Source organism: Stegodyphus dumicola, chromosome 9 (assembly GCF_044657685.1).
Source record: "Stegodyphus dumicola isolate Sdum_Otavi_A_Nest chromosome 9, ASM4465768v1".
Classification (NCBI taxonomy): domain Eukaryota; kingdom Metazoa; phylum Arthropoda; class Arachnida; order Araneae; family Eresidae; genus Stegodyphus; species Stegodyphus dumicola.
The window spans coordinates 111,937,233-111,960,299 of record NC_140776.1 but is presented as its reverse complement, the minus strand read 5'-3'; the positions used below and the strand labels follow the sequence as shown (position 1 = coordinate 111,960,299).

At 32.9% G+C, this 23,067-nt stretch overlaps 2 protein-coding genes across 3 annotated transcripts in view; one reads left to right on the top strand and one right to left on the bottom strand.

Annotated features, from left to right (window-relative positions):
• Positions 1 to 3,544, top strand: part of dtr (defective transmitter release) — a 118,716-nt gene extending 115,172 nt beyond the window's left edge. Inside the window, exon 12 of one of the 2 annotated variants that reach the window (XM_035372345.2) lies at positions 3,120 to 3,544. In XM_035372345.2, the coding sequence (XP_035228236.1) occupies positions 3,120 to 3,305 (186 nt within the window). In that variant the 3' untranslated portion in view covers positions 3,306 to 3,544. The remainder of the gene's footprint in view (positions 1 to 3,119) is intronic. The other variant, XM_035372346.2, reaches the window with a different exon arrangement.
• A 17,575-nt stretch (positions 3,545 to 21,119) lies between these two features.
• Positions 21,120 to 23,067, bottom strand: part of LOC118200385 (RNA-binding protein 25) — a 72,469-nt gene continuing 70,521 nt past the window's right edge. Inside the window, exons 19-20 of the mRNA XM_085823915.1 lie at positions 21,439 to 21,549; positions 21,120 to 21,338 (exon numbers count right to left, since the gene is read on the bottom strand). Coding sequence (XP_085680041.1) covers positions 21,312 to 21,338; positions 21,439 to 21,549 — 138 coding nt within the window. The 3' untranslated portion in view covers positions 21,120 to 21,311. The remainder of the gene's footprint in view (positions 21,339 to 21,438; positions 21,550 to 23,067) is intronic.

The window sequence follows — 23,067 nt, the reverse complement described above, 5'->3', positions numbered from 1 at the left end:
TGGTGGTGTGCATTCCAGGACCCACTTGACTCCATTTCCTTTGTCTTTTAATCTGTAGACTTTAGCTAAATTCTTGTTGAGGTAAAATTCAGATTCTAGTGCTTTTTCGATGTCTGCCTGGGAAACTGCTGAGTGTACGTCGTGGATGGCAACTTTGGGAAGTCTAGTAGAAGGTAGTTTAGTCGTAACTGTTGCTTCCCTTGGGTACCCTGTAGTTTTTTGGTAAGTTTCTCAAGATCTTCGGGAGTAGCACAGTCTACGGCCAGACCCTCTTTTTCGATGCACTAGAATCTGAATTTCACCTCAACAAGAATTTAGCTAAAGTCCTCTACAGATTAAAAGACAAAGGAAATGGAGTCAAGCGACTAAATCACAGCTACTTCTACTTAGAAGGAAGAAAATACTGGTGTCAGTTCAGCCCCTTTACCTATTCGGCCAACGTGTCCAGATGGTAAACAAGGCCAAGTATTTAGGTGTTTACTTGAATCAAAGACTCACGTGGAGTACGCATGTCAATTACATTGCAAACAAGACCAGAGGAGTTGCTCAACAATCACAAGTACTGCTAGGGTGTAATTCGCAGTTAGATCTGAGAAGGAAAAGGCAGATTTATATTTCTATTTTGCGACCAATTATATGTTATGCGTCCCCTGTCTGGGCGACTGCTACGAGCTCAGATATCAACAAATTGCAGATGACTCAAAACACAATCTTACGCACCATTACAAGAGCGCATTTTTACATCCGTAACAAACTCCTGCACGATGATTTACAAGTTGAATATATTGAGAAATATCTGCAAAAACTTAACAGGAAGTTCTTTGACAAAGGTTTGAATTGCAGTAAAGGAAACGTTAATGCTGTACTGAACTATGTCTGAATTCCTTAGGACTACAATATCAGGCCTTTTACGGCTCACTGAATGAGGGATCCCAATTTTGTCACTTAGCCCACTCATTTTTAAATATGTAAATAACACATTTTCATGCGTACATTACTTCACTTTCATTTGTTTATTACATGTTTAACAGTGTATCTTATGCACATTTCATGTATTTTCCTTCTTTTGCATCTTCACAGCTCCATACACGTGATTATTACTCTTGTCTCAGGGGTGAGAGTTAAGTTACTTTGATGATTGGACTTTTGTCACTGTGGCCGATGGGCCCTCTTTTCCTTACCTGGTCCGATTTCCCGCTTGGGAACTAGCTGATAGTTGACACTCTAATTGTCCTTAGGGGATTAGATCAATATAGCTTATTAAAGCCCAACTGGGCTAATATAAGCATAAGCAATTAGCATTTAAGCATTTAAGGAGGAGATGATGTCATCAGAAGCCATATCCAATCACGAGGAGGGATTTTTCCCTATGTTCATGGTGCGATACAAAATGCTTATATGCGGTCCGGCTTCGAACTCCAGAGAAGACATGGTTGTAACTGTCCGTCTCTTCATAGGAGACAACGGTGGCCGCATATTAGGTGATTTCATAATGAGATGGCCACCACTTCCTTATAGTGGCACGAGGCTAATGGCTATTGATTAAAGCGCCCGGCCATTAAATAAAATATCTGCCTGTTACTGAGTAACAAACCAAGCGATTTAAAAGCAATAAATGCTTAAGAATACATTTTTTTACTTTTTATTTTTGTGGCTAAGCTTACTTGTCTGGCCTAGTCAGAACAAGCTCATGAATTTCATCACGGCAAGCGCTGAAAGATTACATTTTTGTTGGCATGAGCCTTGAGCACCATATCGGTGAAAATGACGTTGTCCTGTTTCGCCCCAATTTTGAAGGATAGAATCCAAGGGGATGGGTTCGAAGTTCGCCCCTTTCTCTCGAAATAGTTTTCAGCTCGCTGCATATTTTGAGCGTGTCAGTACTACAGAGAGACTATACATTTACAAGCATCCATGCCTTTTCCACGAACCATCTGTAAAATATTAATCCATGGAAGGATGGATCTTTTACTGGCTCTTTTTCGAGCCAGGAAAAGATCCATGCCTTTTCCTGGCTCAAACCCTTTGGTAGGGCAATCAGCATAACTAACCACTATAACGGCTAAGCAGCACTTTTTAATCTGATTGATTTAATAAAAATGAATTTAAATCCTAAGATGTCTATTTAGAAATATTAAATATTTTTTATGAAATGATACCATCTGGACTCATTAAAATCCTTCTACACTTTTTCTTTGTAATGGTAACTATTTTAGGTGGTTGGTTGCTTAAAAAATAGAAAACTAATTCAAGGTTTCATTGGATTTTCGTTTTTGGCAGTCTTAATCGGAGAAATAAAGCTCTAGGCAATCACCCAGCTAAATTTCTTAAGAATACGAGCAGAGATTGCATGAAATCCCTTGCCAAAAACATTAATTTCTTAATTAATTAACCAAGATTACTTGAGTACACAAACTACATTATTTCCACACACCCACGTTAAATAAGCTCAAGATCCCCAGCCCCAGATATGAATACAACAGAACATATCTGCTGCAGTTTTCAGTTAAAATAAAGAATAAAAAAAAGTGTGTGAGAGGGAACCTCTTACTGGTGCATTAAGGAATTAATAGGCTTCCATGAAAGCACAGATATTAGAATAATACTAAATATTAGATATTGTGAATGCATTTCCACAATGAATTACCTGCTTCAATCAATTTTGAAAACAAGTTTTTTTTTAATTCGATATTATACAAATTTTCGGGTGGAAAAGAATCAAACTGTATCCAATTTTTTTTTCCTACTGTCGAAAAAATTATAGACAGCTATATGCGGATCAGCTAACTGCTCTTTAAATATCATCAACTTTGAAAGTAACCATTAATGGATATTGAAGTAATTTAAATTACATATTACTCTTTCTCTCTCTATATATATATATATGAGAGGTACGACAATACAAAGACTAGACGTCCATAATTTTAAATTTTCTTTGATATATAGCACTTTCCATATGCTATATGACACATGAGATTAATTAGTATTATAATAATATAATTAAACACAACAAAAGAGTATGATTATAGAAACTGTTATACTTCTACATTAATTTGTGTTCTAGAAACTTAGATTTCATCCGCAACTCTTCTTTTAATGGGGTAATTAATATTTTACAGATGGAAAGAACTTCTGAAACACCCTACCAGACGAAGACGTCACTCTGGAAAATAAAACATTACAAAAATGACAGAGAAAAAAGACTGGATGAAGATTGCCCTTTGCTATTTCAACGGCGCACTGTCACGAAAAGTCCCGACCTGACTTCACAGAGCGAAAAACTTTTAATCGAAGAGATAGAATAAATGTAGAGATTTAAAGTAACCACACGGAAATAAGAGTTAATTTTAGACCAAGAAGCTAATTGTGTATTAAGAATAATAAATAGTACAATACATAAACATTTATGCAAATAAACAAAAAAATTTTAATGTCAGTTGTTCGTTTTCTTTATGCATATATATGTTAATATGGAATAAAAATAAGTGATATCTCTCTCTATTTAGCATGATAATATATGTAACTGGAAAAAATAAATAAATAAATAAATAAAAATTACACGAAACATCACCAATAAAATACTGTAGTTTTATATAAAGTGTCCGAAACAACTTTACGCTATAATTGTGGGTAAGAAGTAATGCTGTAATTTTTTTGCTGTGTTACTACACAAATATGAATTTTTTTCCCAGCAATTTTCGTTTGGTTTAATATACACATAACATGGCTATTCGAAAATCCTCATGCCACAAGTAAGAGTTTACAATAGTTTCATTACTATTAAAAATGAACATGAACTGCACACCAGAAAAGTCTATAAAACGAACTAATTAATTTATAGTGTGATATAAAGCTTATTCAAAGATCTAAAAATACAGATTTCATAAACTTTTTTTTTTTTTTTTTTTTTTTTTTTTTTGTAGCTGTGAAAAGATAAGTATTTCAATAACGAATTTTTGCACTAAGAATAATAATTTTATTTGGCAATCCATTTACAACTGAGCAGTACTTCTTCAGTTATAAATTAATTACAAAAGAACCTGACTGACATATCAGCATCTACAGGGTGATTCTAAATTGTTTTTACAAATTAAGAGGGATGATGTACTCATCCAGATGAGCAATAATTACCATAGAACATAGCGTCATATTCCACTGTGAGGGGGAGGAAGGAATATTAGAATTCCAGCCTGAACTTAAACAGGGATAAATAGAAGGGCTAGCTCATTTCTTTGTTCGACTCCTCGCCGACGCGAGCCTAGTGGGGGGACGTAACAGGCAATAATCTGACGTCACTGTGATGCCACCTGTCCTGATTTCCCGCGTTTAAAACAGTAGTTTCATTGAGCTGCGAGACGATTTTCTAGAGGTTACATATCCCAAATTAATTTTATTAATATATATATATATCTGTTTTCTAATAAAGTATATATTTAAAATAATTTATATATATGTAATTTTAGTCAGTTTTTATTTTAAATTCTATATTGTAAAATATCGTTTACGTAATATGGTTTTTTGCGCTGCAGTAACGTGCCGTAGCACTTATAGAAGTATGAAAGGATGAGATATTTTATTTCATGGGACCAAAGGATCCAAATGAGGGTTTGCTTTTGACGAAAGAATGGATGCACAAATGTCAAAGAGAAGATTCTATTAATGTGAACAGAGGAAAAATCTGCAGCGAACATTTTTTATGCAGTGTTTATGAAGATGATATGAAAAATCGCTTGTTTGGATAGCCACAAAAAGAAACTATTGAAATGGAATGCTGTGCCGAAAGTAAATTATGATGACAATAATAAATCGAAATTGATGACGGCAATAATAAATCAAATTTTAATGATTTTGAAATAAAACTCACAAATGAAAATGTAGATCATCCTGAATGTTTAAGGATAAACAAGAATGCATTGATAATTTGAAGAACAAAATAATATCCTTAGAAAATTGTATTAAATTGTATTAAAGTATTGAAAAATAGAGAAAAGAAAAATTTTAGAATGTTTGTTCAGCGACAAAGAAGGTGGACGACATCTAGACAGAAATTGGTATCAGAAATTAAAATCTCAAATAGCGAAATTTGGGGGGGGGGCAGCACAAATCGGAGAATTTTGAAAAATGTCTAAAGCCTATTTTTATAAAGACGCAGATAAATGCATTACTGAAAAAAAGAAAAAAAAATCAGGTGGACTAGTGAAAATATCTCATGTTGCATTGTCATAAGAGCTCTGTCATCTTAAAGCTATGATTTTTGGAAAAAAAAAATAAGAAAAAAATTGGAATATCTTTACCTAGTATTATCAAATTAAAGAAATGGTGTTTATTTTATTTTTTAGTGTTTTCTAAATTTTAGTGTAGTCCAAGAATTCAAAGTAATGTTCTTACTCTAAAGAGGCGAATATTTGTATTCTGTAGAAAAAATATGCGTTCTCAGTTTCGACGAAATGCATATAGATTGAAAACTCTGCTATGACTCTAAACTGGACTAAGTTGGTTCTTTTCAAAATGTGCAGTTTGTTTTAATCAGAGGTCTCATTTCGCGCTCTGCCTCAAATTACTGAGAAACCGCGTTTTAGATAGAGTATTTGTTTTAGAAGATGTAACTGTTTAAAATTTTAATATTATTAAAGAGGTTTTAAATAGAGATTGAGAAGAAATGAAATTGTGTCACAAACTAAAACCAAATTATTTAATGGTCAAGGGAAGCGAGAGACAAAAAGTTGCTCCAGAGAAAACATTATTTTCAAAAAGTACCGCAAAAGGTTTCTTTTCAAAATGTGCAGTTTGTTTTAATCAGAGGTCTCATTTCGCGCTCTGCCTCAAATTACTGAGAAACCGCGTTTTAGATAGAGTATTTGTTTTAGAAGATGTAACTGTTTAAAATTTTAATATTATTAAAGAGGTTTTAAATAGAGATTGAGAAGAAATGAAATTGTGTCACAAACTAAAACCAAATTATTTAATGGTCAAGGGAAGCGAGAGACAAAAAGTTGCTCCAGAGAAAACATTATTTTCAAAAAGTACCGCAAAAGGTATACTCTACCCCACAGGAAATCAGAAAGCATCTGACTTCTATGAGTTAATCGATAATATCTTCGGTATTATGAATAGTACCAAAATAGTACCAACAAGAATAACAAGTATTTAACAAACTAATTTTGTTAAGTACTTGTTAAAGTTATTCTTATTGTATCCTTTGTAACTAATTATTGATTAGATTTTGCGCTAGATTAGCATTCTAGATAAAATATAATAGTATAAATCATCAAAGTAATTGGCATAAAAAGACCTGCTTCCTTTACTCACACTTTTGAAAAATTAAATAACTGTTTTAGGTACTCTGAATAAAGCTATTTTGTCAATATTAAGGTAACAATCTTATATACATTTATTTAATTGTAATATAGATATAAGTATAAATTACAAAATTATTTTAAAAATATCTATTATATTGAATCGGAAGAGAATTATAACAATGTAAAATTTACAATTAGGCAAAAAATCAAACGTAGGTTAGCAGAAATGTTGCCATATATGTCATATATGTTTAAACCTATGTCAATGTAAAGTTGTTTTTTGAGTAAATTTAAATAGCTGCTATTATAGTTATCTTAGAAGCAGCATAAAAATTCTCTGTTAGCATGCAAATAAAGAAATGATTAGAAATAAACGTGTATTAAATAAAAAAAAAAACCTGCAAATAAAAATAAAAAAAAAAAAAAAAAAAACCACGGAACTTTATGTTAAAAGAGTAGCACATTTTATCTATTATTTTTAAATTGAGTAAGCATTATTAAATTTTTTAATGGTTCAGTCTAAAATGCATAAAGCAGTAACATTGCCTCTTCCAAATTATAGCTATCTTTCACACACAGCTCATTTTAAACGCTGGTTCAAAAACGCTAATTTCCAAGCTGTGAATTATATTGGCGCGCTCAGTGTCATCATGGCTACGTCATCACTTCTCACTTTCTGCTTCAGGGGGAAAAGCTCTATGAGCTAGCCCTTCTCTTCTAAGTCCTGGAACTTACAACAGTGTTGGGAGAGCGGATGAACGAGATCAAAAGTTACGTAATCAATTTAGTGAAAAAACACAGAGATTGCACAAAACGGATAAAGCCGAAAACTTGTCTTTCAAGTGTTAATTCGAGCTCAGACTTTGATAGCAAAAGCTCAAATGCACATCTTTGGTTCTCAAGGTCTCAATTTCGCAAGCGATCGCAACAAGTTAATTACCCAATCAAGGGCTGAATATTATCAACTAACTCCAACTCAAAGGTAGGTTTGATACTATCAAGGTAGCAGATTTTCCCCCTTCGCCATCTTCTATACTGTTCTTCTGGACTTACTCTGCTGCGCTCATTCTACTTGAAGCGCTCTTCTATGAGACACTAAGTTCTGACAGCCGAAACACAGCATGAACTTTTCATTCTAATCTCGGCATGCAGCAAAAGTTGAAATTAGTTGATAATATTCAGTCCTTGATTAGATAATTAACTTGTTGCAATCGTTTGCGAAGTTGAGACCCTGCCAACCAAAATGTGCATTTGAGTGTTTGCCATCAAAGTCTGAGCTCGAATTAACACTCGAAAGCCAAGTTTTCGGTTTTATCCGTTTTGTGCACTTTCTGTGAGTTTTTCATCATTAAACTGATTGCGACACTTTTGGTCTCATTCATTTGCTCCCCCAACACTGTTATAAGTTCGGGTTGGAATTCTAATATTCTTCTTTTCTGCCCAGTGGCGTAGCGAGCATAACTGGCGCCCGGGGCAAAATAACTTTTCGGCGCCCCCTCCCCCCCAAAAAAAAACACTTACAGTAATATAATGTACAGAATTGTAGAGACATTAGGATTTTTTGGAAGCAGAAAAGAGGAAAAATATGCAATGCCTTCGCCGGGAATCGAATCGCAGATCTCTGGAAACACACGCCCAGCGTGCAGACCACCTCACCAAGAAGGCGGGGAGAAATTCCTTATAGAATATATTCGTAATAATAAAATGCTGAATCTGCCATAAAATACTCTAAATATATTAAGAATAGTCAATACCAAACTACACTAGCATTGGATTCGGCGGCGTCCGGGGCATCATACACCCCCTTGCCCCCCCCCTCGCTACGCCTCTGAATGCAACCCTATGTTCTATGGTAATTATTGCTCATCTGTATAAGTACTATCACCCCTCTTAATTTGTAAAATCAATTTAGAATTACCCTGTATAATCTATGATGATGATTCTCTAAGGGACTTTAAACATTTTTACTTTAACTTTAGGCTTTTTTCAGAATAAAAATGCCACTGAGTGTAGTAAGAAACAAAGAAGCTCCTAATTATTAACATACAAATATATGTATTTTTATTTATGTGTTGAAGAAAAATTGTCATAACTTATCCACAAGTTTTATCCCACTTGAAAAATTTTCTTGGAAAACTTAAAATTTTCATAATTTGTTTATTTAAATTGAGCAAGCGGTTTAATGAATAAATAAACATACTAAGACTATGTAAAATACACGTCAGTTCGAAAATTTATTCTTCAGCTCTCAATACATTTGAATAATAAAATGTAACCAACTAAAATTTCTTGTAGATACCAAACTTTAAATTTCAGATAGATAAATAAATTTGAATTTTTTTATTTTCTTTGCAATAGTATTCTTTACCATCTTTTGATAAATATTTAGTAAGTTAAATTTAAACTATTTTATATCAATTATAGAGTCTAAGTAAACGCAAGGAAAAAAAATCGATGGTCACATATTTGTTTAGAAGGTTTTTCATTTAAATGTCTAAATAAGAACATAACCTTTAATTTAGCTTTTCAAAAATTAATGACATCATAACAACAACATAAATGTGAAAAGGGACAAAGTTCGGGAGAAACGATGTTCGGTGTAGTCGGCATCACTGACAAAAGAGAGTTGAGATTTAACGGATGGCGAGTTCCATAACAGTTCTTTTAATCACAGCTGTAGAATGTATGATGTTCTTCGATTTATTTATAAAAAATTTGTTACATTCTTTGATATCAGATTTTTAACTTGCTAAGTTTTAACTGTCAAAAAATCTTAAAAAGTTGAAAAAAATTTTACTTCTCCGATTAGAAATTTGTTTACCAAGTTAGAAATCCCATATCAAAGAAATTAATAAATTGTTTTTTAAATGAATTGAACGTTGTACATTCCTATAACTGTGCTTAAAGGAACTGCTGTGAAACTTGTCATCTGTTTTAGTTAAAGAACATTTGTCGCCTCAACACATATTTACATTGGTTCTGGAATACATTGAGCTTGAGGCGGTAAGTTCAAGAATTTGTCACTGAAAGTTTTTATCCATTCAATACATTCCAAGTTAATTATGATTCCATTAATTATGATAAAAAGGTCTGGAAAACCTTTGCGTCAGCAGAAGCTATGCATTAAAATTCAGAAATACTAAGAACTGCAACCAAATATATACATATTTTCGAAGTGTAGAAAAACGTTTTTAAATAGAATATTTTATTATTTATAAAAGTAGTAAAAAATCGTTTTCCCCCGTTGCTTTTGCTCTGTATTCAGTAAAATATGTTCTGGATACCTTAGTTCTTTGAATCAATGCCGAGGAGTGTGGCAGCGATCTCCAAGAATGGCGGCTACTGATTCTTAAAGGAACCACACTTTACAGAAGTATAAAAATTTAATCATTTGATACTTGGTCAACATGTTATGTACTAAATAAATTTTGTTGATATTTCTTGTCTTTCTTGGTGTTGCAATTTTGGTGGCCAGCAGTGTATTTACTGACATAAAGCTATGTCATATTATAAGGCAGAAATCACAGAAAGAGAAGAATTTAAGAATAAGTACTTTTTTTAAATAAATTTTTTATGAAATATTGGCAGTATAAAAAATGTAAAAACAGGAAAACCAGAAAGCACCTAAAAAGAATACGAAAAATGAAAAGAACCACACCAAAATCTGCTCATACAGTTATGCTTAAATGGCAATTTACATCATCAATAAGTAAATGTACCATAGAAGAAACTTTTGCATGGTTTCACACTCCTCGGCATTGATTCAAAGAACTAAGGTATCCAGAACATATTTTACTGAATACAGAGCAAAAGCAACGGGGAAAAACGATTTTTTACTACTTTTATAAATAACCACATTAACTAAAAAAAAAAAAAAAAAAAAAAAAGAGGAATGTGTTAATCCATTATGAAAACTGCTGCTTAAAAAAACAAAAGTACACAATAGAGGGGTTACCAACAATCACAGAATAGCAATATAATCATATTCACAGTGTACTTGTAGCTCCTAACTTTGCTGTACAAATTTTCATGCATTTATGAATGGTAAGTCAACTTCCATTTTAAAATTCGACACTTAAATTTACGGGTCACTGAAAATTAAAAAACTAAACTCAGTGGCGCAACAGCCCTAGTGGGACACGGCCTGCAGTGCCCTTTTTCTGCTTTCTTGACCTTTGCGCTTCGGAATGCATCAGCATATGCCCTGGGCAAGTGTCGCCCTGGGCTTGTCGCAAGACCCCTGGTGTTTGGTCCCCAAACAAATTCGGTACTCATTTTATCGACCCACTTAAGGGATAAAATGCCGAATCAAACTTGCACAGCCCGGGTATCAAACCCCGGACCTGTGGTGCAAGTGCGCAACGCGCTAGCCACTTTGTCACCGGGCATCCATTGAAAATTAATGTCACAAGAAAAATAAAATGCCAACAATAATCTGAAGAATATTGATGCATGGCCTTATTTCAGAGCCGAGACACATAACATTACCTTTATGTCTGATTTGCAAAAGAACTTTTCATAACATTGCAATGAAATTGAGAAAATGAAAAACCATCTGATAAGAATGCATGTCCATAAAAAAGAAAATATTCTGTAGCACTTTAAAAATCTCAAAAAGAAATTTTTAATTAGCTCAATGAAATGAATTAAATCATTTTTGATACCAATGATATTTAAAAATTATAAAGGAGAACTTGAAGCGTAAACAGCGTAAACGGCGCACTCAAGGAAAATGGTGGGTGAAAAACTAAAACTGCACAAAAACGTTGCAATAAATTAAACGACGTGCGAGATTGTCGTGAACATTATAGACGCAAAATCTTGACTTATGTCCATTTATATAGCATATCAGTTATGAAAAATGCATGAAATGACACTATAACTCAAAAATAAATTATGGGTAAGAAATGTTAAAAATATACTTACATTCCCGAATGTACTAAACTGGTTATCATAAATTAAGGAAAAATCACAAAAATAGCAATAACTCCCTCAAAAATAAGCCATACCGTGTAAAATTTGAATGTGTTGCCAAGTAAGAGTAGTTGAGTAAAACTCCAATATGCAAATTAGTGGCGCTGCACTCGGAATACGTCATCTGCGAGGAGCATAAAAGAGTGTTTGAGAGCAAGCCCGCATATTTCACTGTGATAGTGACATCAGAAATCTGAGATAGCCAATTCGTAACAATTCGTTGGATCTCCAGGCATCATTTGCCTGCAGAACTACGATAGAAAGCCATTGGGAGACTAGAGGCAGGACAAAGTAAACAGAAGTGGCCAGATGGCTTAATGTGAGTCCTTCTGTGGTTCATAGACTTTGGAGGCAATTTCAAATCACAGATTCGGCACCTAGGAGGTTCAGCCAAGGACGGCCAACTGCTACGACGAGCGCCGATGACCGATATTTGACATTATGTGCACTCAGGAATAGAATCGCTACTCCGACTCTTCTTAGATCCTCCCTTGCTGCAGCCACCGGAAGGTTGGTGTCAACGTCAACTGTGCGTAGAAGGCTTCAAGAAGGTGGTCTGTATGCGAGGCGAATAACCATTTGCGTGTCGCTCAAGTCATGCCATAGGAGGGACCGTTTGCAGTGGGCACGACAACTTGTCCACTGCACGCCTGAAAATGGAGAGCTGTTCTCTTTACAGATGAGTCCAGGTTTAATCTAGAACGCGATAGTAGGCGTTATTTGATCTGGAGAGAACCTGGCACCCGTTATCATCCGTCAAACATTCGTGAAAGAGATGCATACGGAAGAGGCAGTGTCTGTGTTTGGGGTGGCATCTCTTTGGGTGGACGCACAGACCTCCATGTTTTTCCAAGGGGAACCGTGAATGCTTATGTTTATAGAGATGACATCCTTGATGCTTATGTGTGCCCAATATGCCGGGGCAATAGGTGATGCTTTCCTGTTACAGGACGAGAATGCAAGACCACACAGGGCTCGCATCGTATATGATTATCTTCAACAGGAAACAATTATGTGCATGGAGTGGCCAGCTCGTTCCCAGGACTTGAATCCTATCGAGCACGTTTGGGATGCTTTGGAGAGACGTCTAGCTGCTCTCAATTCGCCCCCTTAGACCCTTGCAACTGCTTTGCAAGAGCAATAGCTCTCGCTTCCTATGGAATGATAGACCGCATAATTAAAAGCATCACATATCGCTGAATGTGCTGTATTGCTTCTAGAGGCGATTATATTCCATATTGAAAGTACTTTTACTACAACAAACTGACATCTTCGATTTGTTCATTTTATACATGTGCTAATTTCTACACTACCATAATTGTCTGATAATTTCTTTTTATGTTATTTGATACCTTACTATGTGTTGTATATTTTGGGAAAGTTTCATAAAATTCTACATGTAACTTTTTCAGTAATCGTGATTTTTTCTTAATTTATGATAACAAGTGTAATATTTACCCACCAAAGAAGTCCATATTCATAATTCTCATAATATATTATAAAATATTACAAGAAAATATTAAATTTGAACAACAAAAGAATATAAAGCCATCAAAATCCAATTCTTCACTATCTGAATTAGCAAATCCTGATCTAAACAGTCCAAGTCTTCCAGATCATCCTCTTGGTTTAGTCTCTTTATCTGAGGATATAATTTCAGCTCCTTTGAACGCTGCTGTTATTGACAATGTTTTCACCGATTTCTACGCACTTTGCAGTTTTTGCGGAAGAATGCTCTACGTATTTTTGCATTTGATTTGCTAACATTTTGGCATATGTGTGCAATCATTCCACTCACCCAACACTCTCACTGCTTTCGGACTTCAGCTTTGAAGTCCGAAGCAAACAAATGTAGGTTGTTATTACCTAACAAATTTAGGTTGTAGGACTTTTGTCAAGGCACCTGGAATTACTGCTAGGGTCGTTGACAGTTTTTGACATCTGGTTCCCACTTACTCAAGCAAATGAGAATGCATAGAATCCATATCCAAATATAAACAATCCTTTTGGTTGAAAAAAAGATCCCTTACGAGACTGACAAACGTTTTGTAGCCATCCAATCATGCATGATTATTTCACACATCCATTCTCATTTGCACAAATAATTATATCATTAGGAAAATCTCCTTTCGAAATAGTTTTCCTTTTATAAAGGATCATCAGTTTAGCTTGTCACAATTTGCGGCACAAGCTAACACAAATGTAAATGAAGTTCTTTCATGCCCTGTCGTAAGCACAGAAACAGTTTTTGCACCAATTTCATCAACAGTTCTGTTTGCAGGAGAGTTAAAAGCTAACGGCATTTCATCCACATTTATTATCTGTGATGGTAATTTTTTTTTGGGGGGGGGTCAATATTTGTCCATTGGTAATTGTTGTCTGACTGTTGTTCTAGTACACACAGATATATTTTTTCTTTTTATAAATCTGCTACACCACCAAGGCCCTCCTTTAAAGTCATTTATGTTCATTTGATTTGCCAACATTCGCTTTGCTTGTAAGCGAATCTTTACTGTAGAAATTACCATTCCTTTTTCTCGCTGCTCCTTTATCCAGTTTGCAAGGTCGTCCTCTAGATTCGGCAACCTTACAGTACCACTTCTTTCAGCTCGTTTCTTTGTGGCATATTTTTATATTCTTCTTTTTCAGTTCTCCAACATCAAATGCATCTCTCATCCCTTTCAAACTCTCGAGCTGCTGCTCTATTTTCAATTTGTTCAGCATGGTAAATTACATTAAGCTTAAAACCAGCAATATAACCTCTGTGCCATTTTCAAAAATTTCCCGCTTCCTTCTCACTTAAAAACTATCCAACAAGCATTTGCATCAAAACTGACTGGCTCTGTATCTGACACAATGCCAAGAAGAATCGATTTGTGCTGAAGGGGAAATACGTCGGAGTTCGTTATTACAATGCAGGTGGAGTCATGTCCCAAGGTTTTCTGCACACGGAAATTAAGTACTTTTAAGGGTTATTAATGAAAAAAATTAAGGACCTATGAGCACATGGGAACTGAATAAATTCAATTAAAAATATTATCTATGCCTGAACTTCACTTTTGTAACATTATCCTAAATTTAAAACAGATTGTAAGGTAGGATGAATTATTATTAAACACGAATTAACAAAATTATTAATAACTTATGAATTAATTATTAATAAAAGAATAAAATCAACTTTATAAAATGCAGCAAGTAGCATTAAATATTTTACACTTATAAATAGTTTGCAAATATTTGAAAGATAAATGACATTTTATTTACATTTTACTAACAGCTTTTTTTTTTATTTATTTATTTTATGCTTAATTTTGTCACATATTTGCGCAGATTTAGTGAATAGCAAGTAGATTTCATGTCAAGTGGCATAGATTAAAATGAGAAGTAAGATCATAATCAGCACGATTCAAAAGACTGAATGTTATCACCACGATAACAAAAGACTGAATGTTATCACCGTTGCTGCTTGCCTAGAGAGACACCTGCTGATTAGAACTAACCTGAAAGGCCTTATGTAGGTTCGGTTGGCAAGTTTTGAAAATTTGGGTGCTGTCTGAGGTAATTAGTGTCATAGCTTTGTGTAGAGTTCTAGGAATTGTAACAGTTAATACAGTACTTTAAAGCTTCGTTCAGACGGGAGCGTCAAGGACATAGCGGCATAGTCAAGGGCATAAAATGCGAGAGTTCCATTCACACCTGCGAGACTGGGGTCTAAGCTGCGGCCAATGAGAGAAGCTAAATTTACGCATGCGTGGATGTGTCTACACCTTTCGCGCGGTTTTCTAGCTCGACTGATTTCCCGCGCTCGCTCTGCTCTTTTCGTTATTTTGTGTCATGGCTTTTTCAGCTCACCGCAAAGTTTTACTGGTTCAACAGAATGCTTTTTTTATCTGCCTTTCTTATAAGCCAAGAGGCAGCGGAAGAAGTTAAAAAAGAAAAAGAACGAAATGGTCTAGAGATATTTTTTTTTTTTGAAAAGACCTATATTTGGTTGGCACATATTTCTGTGCAAAGCAGTATGGAATATTTCTGTATTGTACACAAAGTGTTAACAGTGCGGTGAAACTACTAAAGAAGAAACAAATCTCATCAGTATGGTTAATCTCATAATATGCTCTCTCTATACTATAAACATTTATATATATAAAACTTTCTTAAATTTTTATATATAATTTCTCTTAGGAGAAATACAATATTCTAAATATGCCCAATTAAAAAAAAATCTTGAGGATAATTGATAGATAGCCTGTATATAATATTTTTCCATTTTGCAGGTGTGAAAGCAGTTAAGCGGAAAACAGTACTTACCATACATTAGTTTTTTTTTTTTGTTTTGTTTCATTTTCAATCAAAAGGAACATGTTGAAACGTTCACCCAACAATGTATTTTATGCTCCATCATTAAATACATTTTGCTGTGTTGCCAGCTGTTTGTATACATCTATTTCTAATATTTTGCATGTATAAACCGCACCCCTGAATTTCATATGCTTTTTCCAAAAAAAAAAGGGGGTTACACTCGAGACTACAGTACATAGTAAACACTAACTTTCAGGAATTTTTGTGGATAATTCTGCAAAGCATATTGGTATCTTTGCATCATACGAGTAATTCAAATTAAACTCTGCTCTGCTGTGAGATGTCTCCACATCTGTTGTCAGAAGTAATTACTTTTAATGATTTTTCATTTGCTGACAGATTATGACAATTCTTCACTCACTCGCAGACATGCATATTAAAGCACCAAAAAGAGTTTTAATTTCAACATATGCTGTCATTTCTATTTACGACCAATATCTCAAAAGTAATTTCACATTGACAAATTTTAAGTACCCGAGTCTTCAAATACAACAACATTATAAACATTCATATCTTATCCAGGAATTTCTACCAGAGAAATAGCATGAATTTAATGATCAAAATTCCATTCAAATGATAGTAATAAAGAGTGGAAAATAACAATAAATACTATTCATTAAATTAAAGCCCATGTTATGAATTATGTGTGCTATTCAGTTTCATTAAAAGTCAATAGCTTTCATGGAGAATGTAATTAAAAAAACAGAACAGAACATTAACAGGAGACAAAAACTGTCAAGACTGTTATTTTAAGGATATTTCACTACATTTTTTCTTCTTGGAATTCATAAGAGCATTTTCTCAAAAGATTAAACTTTTATTACTTATACAAAGCTTACACCATTGAATTGTGACTATTCTTAAATAAGTGAAAATAATTTTTTATGTTTTTTAATAGTAATATTTTTACTGGAAAAAAAAGCAGCAGATTTTTTATACTGATTCGATGTTTTAGTAAAATTAATTCATGAAGTTTGTTTGAAATCAGCATTTGAAGCAAATAGCAATACAATATTTCCAGCTTTTTCAATAAATTTATTCTTAAATACAAAATAATTAAACAGAAAGAAAATTATAGTAATAATTTATACAAAAATAATAAACAGAAAGAAAGCAATAATAATAATTTACACAGAAAAAACAAATTTTTGCAAGCATGCATTTTTTAAAGAAGTTTCATAATAAAATGAAAAATAATGCATGGGATCAATCATCTACAGGATCGTGCATGATCCTGAGCTTAGCTTTCGCTTTTCGAGTTTCATCCACAATTTTCAATTTATTGTAAAATTTCATTAAAAAATGCATGTCATCATCGTAGATTTCTTGTGAGATCAACTCATTATTTCGTTCGGATATGATGTGCTCCATATTAAAAAAAAAAGTCGCCTTCGATGTGATAGCAAAATCGTATAAAGAAAGCCACTTTTTTTAGCTTCACTCTGATTGGTTGACACTTATACCAAAATCGGCGTAAAGTTGAAAACTTGGAACCTTGTGCCACAAACCTTAAACCAGATTATGTGACGTAGCACAGACTGGTTGCCTTGGCAACGCAGTTCGACTATAACCCCTTATGCTCTTTATGCCCCAGTCTGAACACAGCCTAAGGTTCCAAAAAGCCACTAAAGCACCAAATGTGATAAAGTCAAAAGTCGTTAATCCGGACTTCGGCGATTCTGGATTATCGATCATCAGTTTAAATCTGGTAAGATGGCATGCAGAAATTATAAAATTAAAAATATGAAACCGTAATTTATGAAATAAAGAACAATTATGATCTAAAGGGTATCAAAATTTACAAAAAAAAATCTTAATATTTATTTGTTTACTTTATTAAACATTTCTTTCAATGTAAGTTGTTTAAGTTGCTTTGTTTTCTGTGATAATACTAATTATAAAAGGTTTACACAAGCCTCTTTTATTTAAAAAGAACTTAGAACACAAAGGCATGTTCTGATGCTAACAAAATCAATTACAGCTCGTGGTGATGTACTTAAACAAGAACAGTCAAATTCAAACTTAAAATGTGGACTAGTGGTCAAAGATTGTACAATTTAATTTTAATTTAAGCTGGCTTAGTAACTATCATATGAGGAATAGAAATGGGAAGTTATAGTAAAGGCTGAAATCATAAATAATAACTGTACATATCTTTGAAGAATGATTTTCATTATGTATTCAGTTTCTTTTTTCAACACATTTCCTTTTCATTTTAGAATTTAATTAAGGATTTCTGTTATTCTAAAAAAATAAATGCATTTAGAATGTATAGAAAAAGCTGCTGCTTTTATTTCTTTAGTAATATGAACATTCAGAAGAAATATGGAATATTTACTGTAAGGACTGCTTATAGAGCTGGTGTGGCAGAATTTATTGATACACCGAGCAGCAAATCTAGAAATGTCGTAACTCTTATAGCAGGCATTGGAAGCAGAATTTAGGATCCACAGAGATTGCATCAGATGGGAAAATGCCTAGCGCCAGCTTTGTGTATGATGCATCACAACATGCAGTAAGCATATTAGATAATTATTTTAAACTGTTAGTTTTCAATTTCTTTATTAATAAAAAAACTCCTTTCTATAATGTCTTTCCATGTGATAAGATCAGAAGCATTTTTGATATTTTCCATGCTTGTGTCTAGTGAAAACTAGAGAAAATAAAGGGAAGATAAACATAAGAAAAAGATTCTTGTATCAGAAGTAAAACATTCAAATATTATGTTTTCACTATTCTTCCAGACGTTCACCAAAAAGTAAGAAATTCATCACACACTTTTTGTAAAACACATCCATGGAGACATTTTTCAGGAATCTTCTAAAATAAGGGTGTATAAAACGTGCCTTCAGATGCTTCTAAACTTTCCAAGCTGCAGTGTCTAAAATCCTACAGAAAAATTATTCATACCAATTTTGTAATAACAAAAAGCTAGTATTATTTTGGAAGAAAAAAAGAGGGAGTGTAAAATTAATTTTATAGAGAAAACTGATGCATATTCTAAAAAGCTAAAAATATTTTGGAAGAAAAAAGGGGAAGTGTAAAATTAATTTTATAGAGAAAACTGATGCATGTTCTAAGAATTCTGAGACAGTTACATGTGAAGAACTCTTCCTATGAAAAAATTAAAAAGATATATTTAATTAATTACATAGCTAATTTTGCTTAGAACTGTTTTGTTAACTGTGCTTTGTAGCATTATAACCTTGTTTCAAAATATTGTACAAGATGCCAAAATGGAACATTGTAATAAGATGGCAAAAAATAAAAATGTTTTATTTTAATGTTATTTTTTAATATAATTTCAATATATTACCATTATTTTAATAAAATGTATCAATGTTACAATGTTTTAAAAAAAATCGTCAAAAAATTCCCAGATCTCGGAATTAAAAATGACTGTCTTTTGCATAACCATATGTGACTATAATGATGAAAACCTCTCCAAGGGTAACTGTTTGCAGCATTTTATAGACATTTTTAATACTGTGACAGAATTTTCTCATGAAGCTGACTATACTTTGGCATCACAGTGAATAAAATTCCAAAAACATATATTCTGCTTGGCTGATATATGTTCTTTAAACAATGCCAGACAAAATAAACTACATAGAAAAGACATAAATCTCACTGAAGCTAAAACGATTAGTTTTGGTTTTTGTTCTGAAACTGACTTGTTCATATCAGCACTAAAATGAAAAGAATTCCATTACTTGTGATTATCAGTTATTGAAAAGGATTATATATCCTCAGAAGATTATTTATATACAAGCCATTTACAAAATTTAAAAGGTTTTAATGTTTGTTTCCACCGAAAATTTGAATGTGCCATGGAAAATTCAAATCATTGCTCATAGAACTGCTGAAGAGCAATATAACTAATCTTTATGTTATGATGCAAGAAAAGCTGATTGCATCAAAGCAGGATATTCACGTACAAGTCTTATTCAAAACGCACAAGTATGTCAAATTTAGAAAAGTCTTTAAAGAGAAATATCTCAAAATAAAAGTTGTCAATTAACCAGCATCACTTCTTAACTAGTAGAAGCAGGCTTCAATAACTATGGAAAAGAAAAAAAAAGGTTGCTAAATAAAAGCTGGGTATTGTTTAATGAAAATATTTAAGAATCAAGCAATTTTATGCCAAATGTAACAAAAATTGCTTCAAAACATACATCTAGAGCAATCATCCCATTCATTAAAGTTGAACCTTTGTGCAATTAAAATCTGTGATTTAGTTCCTGAAAATTTGTTTATATTTATAAAATTAATACCAAAAATAATTAAAGCATAAATTCAATAAACTCTTTTTTCAAAACTTTTAATTTGTCTTCTTAATCTAATTATTATCTTTAACTTATTTATGTGCAATTATTTGTATTGTGAGTATGCTAGATGTTCTATTTTACAGAAACAATTTAAGTGGATCCATGAAATTCTTTTAAAAGGTATCAATGCAAGAAAAAGGTTGGGAATCCCTGCTTTAAACTCTCATAACTACACTGCACACCTAATAATTACAGAAAAACACAATTTCTATAACAATTTTTTGTCAAACTTTCCACACTCATTATTTGGGCACGATTCTGTTACTACAAAGTTAAGTTATTTGCACACTATACTAAGATGTGTAATTCAAGTCATTCTCTTTTGTTATACTTCATGTTACAACAATGCAGTTCCTTCCTCTATGTCCATTAAGAGTGCAATTGTTCTCTTTACTTATTTCTTTCTTACAAGTGTAAAGTAAGATTTTACTGCAACATTCTGAAATATTTACCAGCACTTTACTACTGTTGAGTTAACTTGACATAGAAATTTATCTGGTTGCAATTTATCAATTCGAATCTCAATCCTTTGCTGCATTCACTATTTCTAATATTTTAGAAGAGCTATCAAATAAGATGAATGCAATTAATTAAACAACAGAAATCTCCATCCAATGTTAATTGTATCATTACCAGTTGCTGGGAGGGAGGAAAACTGCATATTATGCAGTTTATTTTAGATCTTGTAAAAACAAATTACACAATATCCTGGTCTCCAAAAATTGGATATCTTCTTAAATAAAGACCTTTTATTTACAGAAATATGCCGACAAGATACATGTCCCTAAGCGACTTTCCTACACTTAAATACTTCTATTGAACTTTTACTCAAATCCATCTTCTTAAATTCCAAACCACCATCAAAGGAAAGCTATCAAAATAAGCATCAGTGTAATTTTTAAACCACCTTGTGACGGTTATCAAAAAAGATACTGCTTACAAGAAAACAATCAAATTTTAGGAAAGTATAACAAAACTCCATCTTGAATTATGAGGTTTTACTGTATCCAAATCATAGGTCAAAGGAAAACTACCAAAATAAGCATCACTTTAATTTCTAACAACCTTCTGATAATTAGCAAAATTGATAACTGCTTATGAGAAGACAAGGTGTAACAAAACTGTGTCTTCAACCATGTAATAAAACAGACTCATGAAATATGTTTCGTCTTAAAGGATTTATTCACATGTACAATTGGTTTATGAGCAGAGAATATGTCCTCAGCACTGGTGAATGAGATGGTATAATTACAATGCACCATTACTCTCATAGTAAGGCAGTCCAGTCAGTCCTAATATATGGCCTGCACTCCAATAGAACTTTCCACTGGTAACACAGACATATGCTCTTTCACGTCTTGCTTTGAGTCATATTTTCCTGGGGAGGAAAAAATAATAACATAAAATAGCATATCATTTTAAAATATTTTTCACAAGTCTTATACAGTATAAATAAGTGCACAGAAAAATATCTCTACCTGAGATGCAGAGTCGGGTTTACACACTAAGCCCAATTTCTTTGCTTCTATCTCATAAATGAGTAGTCGCCACATTTTTACAACAAAAACTTCAGCTTCTTCATCTAAGACCTACGGTGAAATGATAAAAATATGAACACAATCCTACAATAATATTTTTTATTAAAATATTCCAATGGTGAAAATCTAAAAGCTTTACGAAAGAATATAATTTTTAAATATTCAATATAACTAATTTAAATTTTTATGCCATAAACAAAAATTTTCTATTTTTTTACGACTTTATTTGTTACTTATTGGAATTTAAATAAAAATAATTGATTTGCATTATAATAACAAAGGAATCAATGAAAAAGGACACTATAAAATAACACTCTTAGTCAGTAATCATTTATGATCATAACATATACATTCAGAATTTAAATCATTTGTAATTAAATTTTTAAAAAAATTTTTTAGAAATATTCTTGGTACTTCAGGATTAAAAGCAGCCACCTCAGTCAATTGCTAAAACTGGAAGAATAGTCACACACCGTTGTAAATGTAATCCTCAGATTTTTAACCTGCAACAGTTTTAAAAATCTGAATTTAACTGTGATCCTGTCTCCATGATATCATATTTTTCTTTTTTCATCTAAAATGGTTAACATTTTAATTTATAATTATTTAGAAAAGAAGGACTAGTTTTTGTGATATTTATAGCATGCCCAATTTTTTATTTTCATGTCCATTTTTTGACTTCAAAATATCACTATATCACTAATTACTTTCATTTTAAAATGTTGCCAACTTTCAATTTTCCATCAGTTTAAAAATAAGTATTACAATTATCCTGATATTATTCATTCTTTTGTATTCTTCATTGTTAATTTTTCCTCTGAAATGTTAACCATATTTAAATTATCATTAACTGAAAAGAATCAGTGCTTCTCCCAAGAGCATGGAATTTTGCATACTGAGCAAAAATTTGAAAACAGCCACTATACAAAATTATTTACAGGAAAGGAAAGTGTATGGAAATGTAGTGTAAAAAGATGCATTAAAAATGTTTCCGTACTGATAATTGGTTTCATGGCTCGAGAATTCCTTTTCTTATTGAACTGCACTTCCTAAAGGCTGAAGGACTAACCTCATGTTCTCATGTTTTTCCATAAGATGGTGCAATAAGCAGTTAAATATGAGGAAAAGGTAACACTTGATTGGATCAACTACGTAGCATATTCGGAAACTAAGTACCATTTTATTCTAGCGCCATCGCAGCGCTGTGGTAGGCGTCCCGTGCATGCGCACTAGTCTTTCTTGTTCACTGACTTTCAATTGTCGCCATTTTGGTTGCTCTATGTTGTGTTTTCAGTTTGCTGTGCACATTCAAAATGTTTAAGACAATTAGTTCTCCCGCTGAATGTGAGATTCGTGCCGTTTTGAAAGCGAGGAATGTTAAACCGGCCGAAATTTATTGTCAAGTGATAGAAGTTTACGGTGAATACGCGATAAGTGATGGAATGGTGAGAAAGTGGGTAAGAATGTTTAATGCAGGTCGAACAAATGTCCACGCCGAGGCTCGGAGTGGTTGGCCTTCTGTTGTCACCGATGATTTGGTAAGGAAAGTTGATGAAGCAATTCATAAGA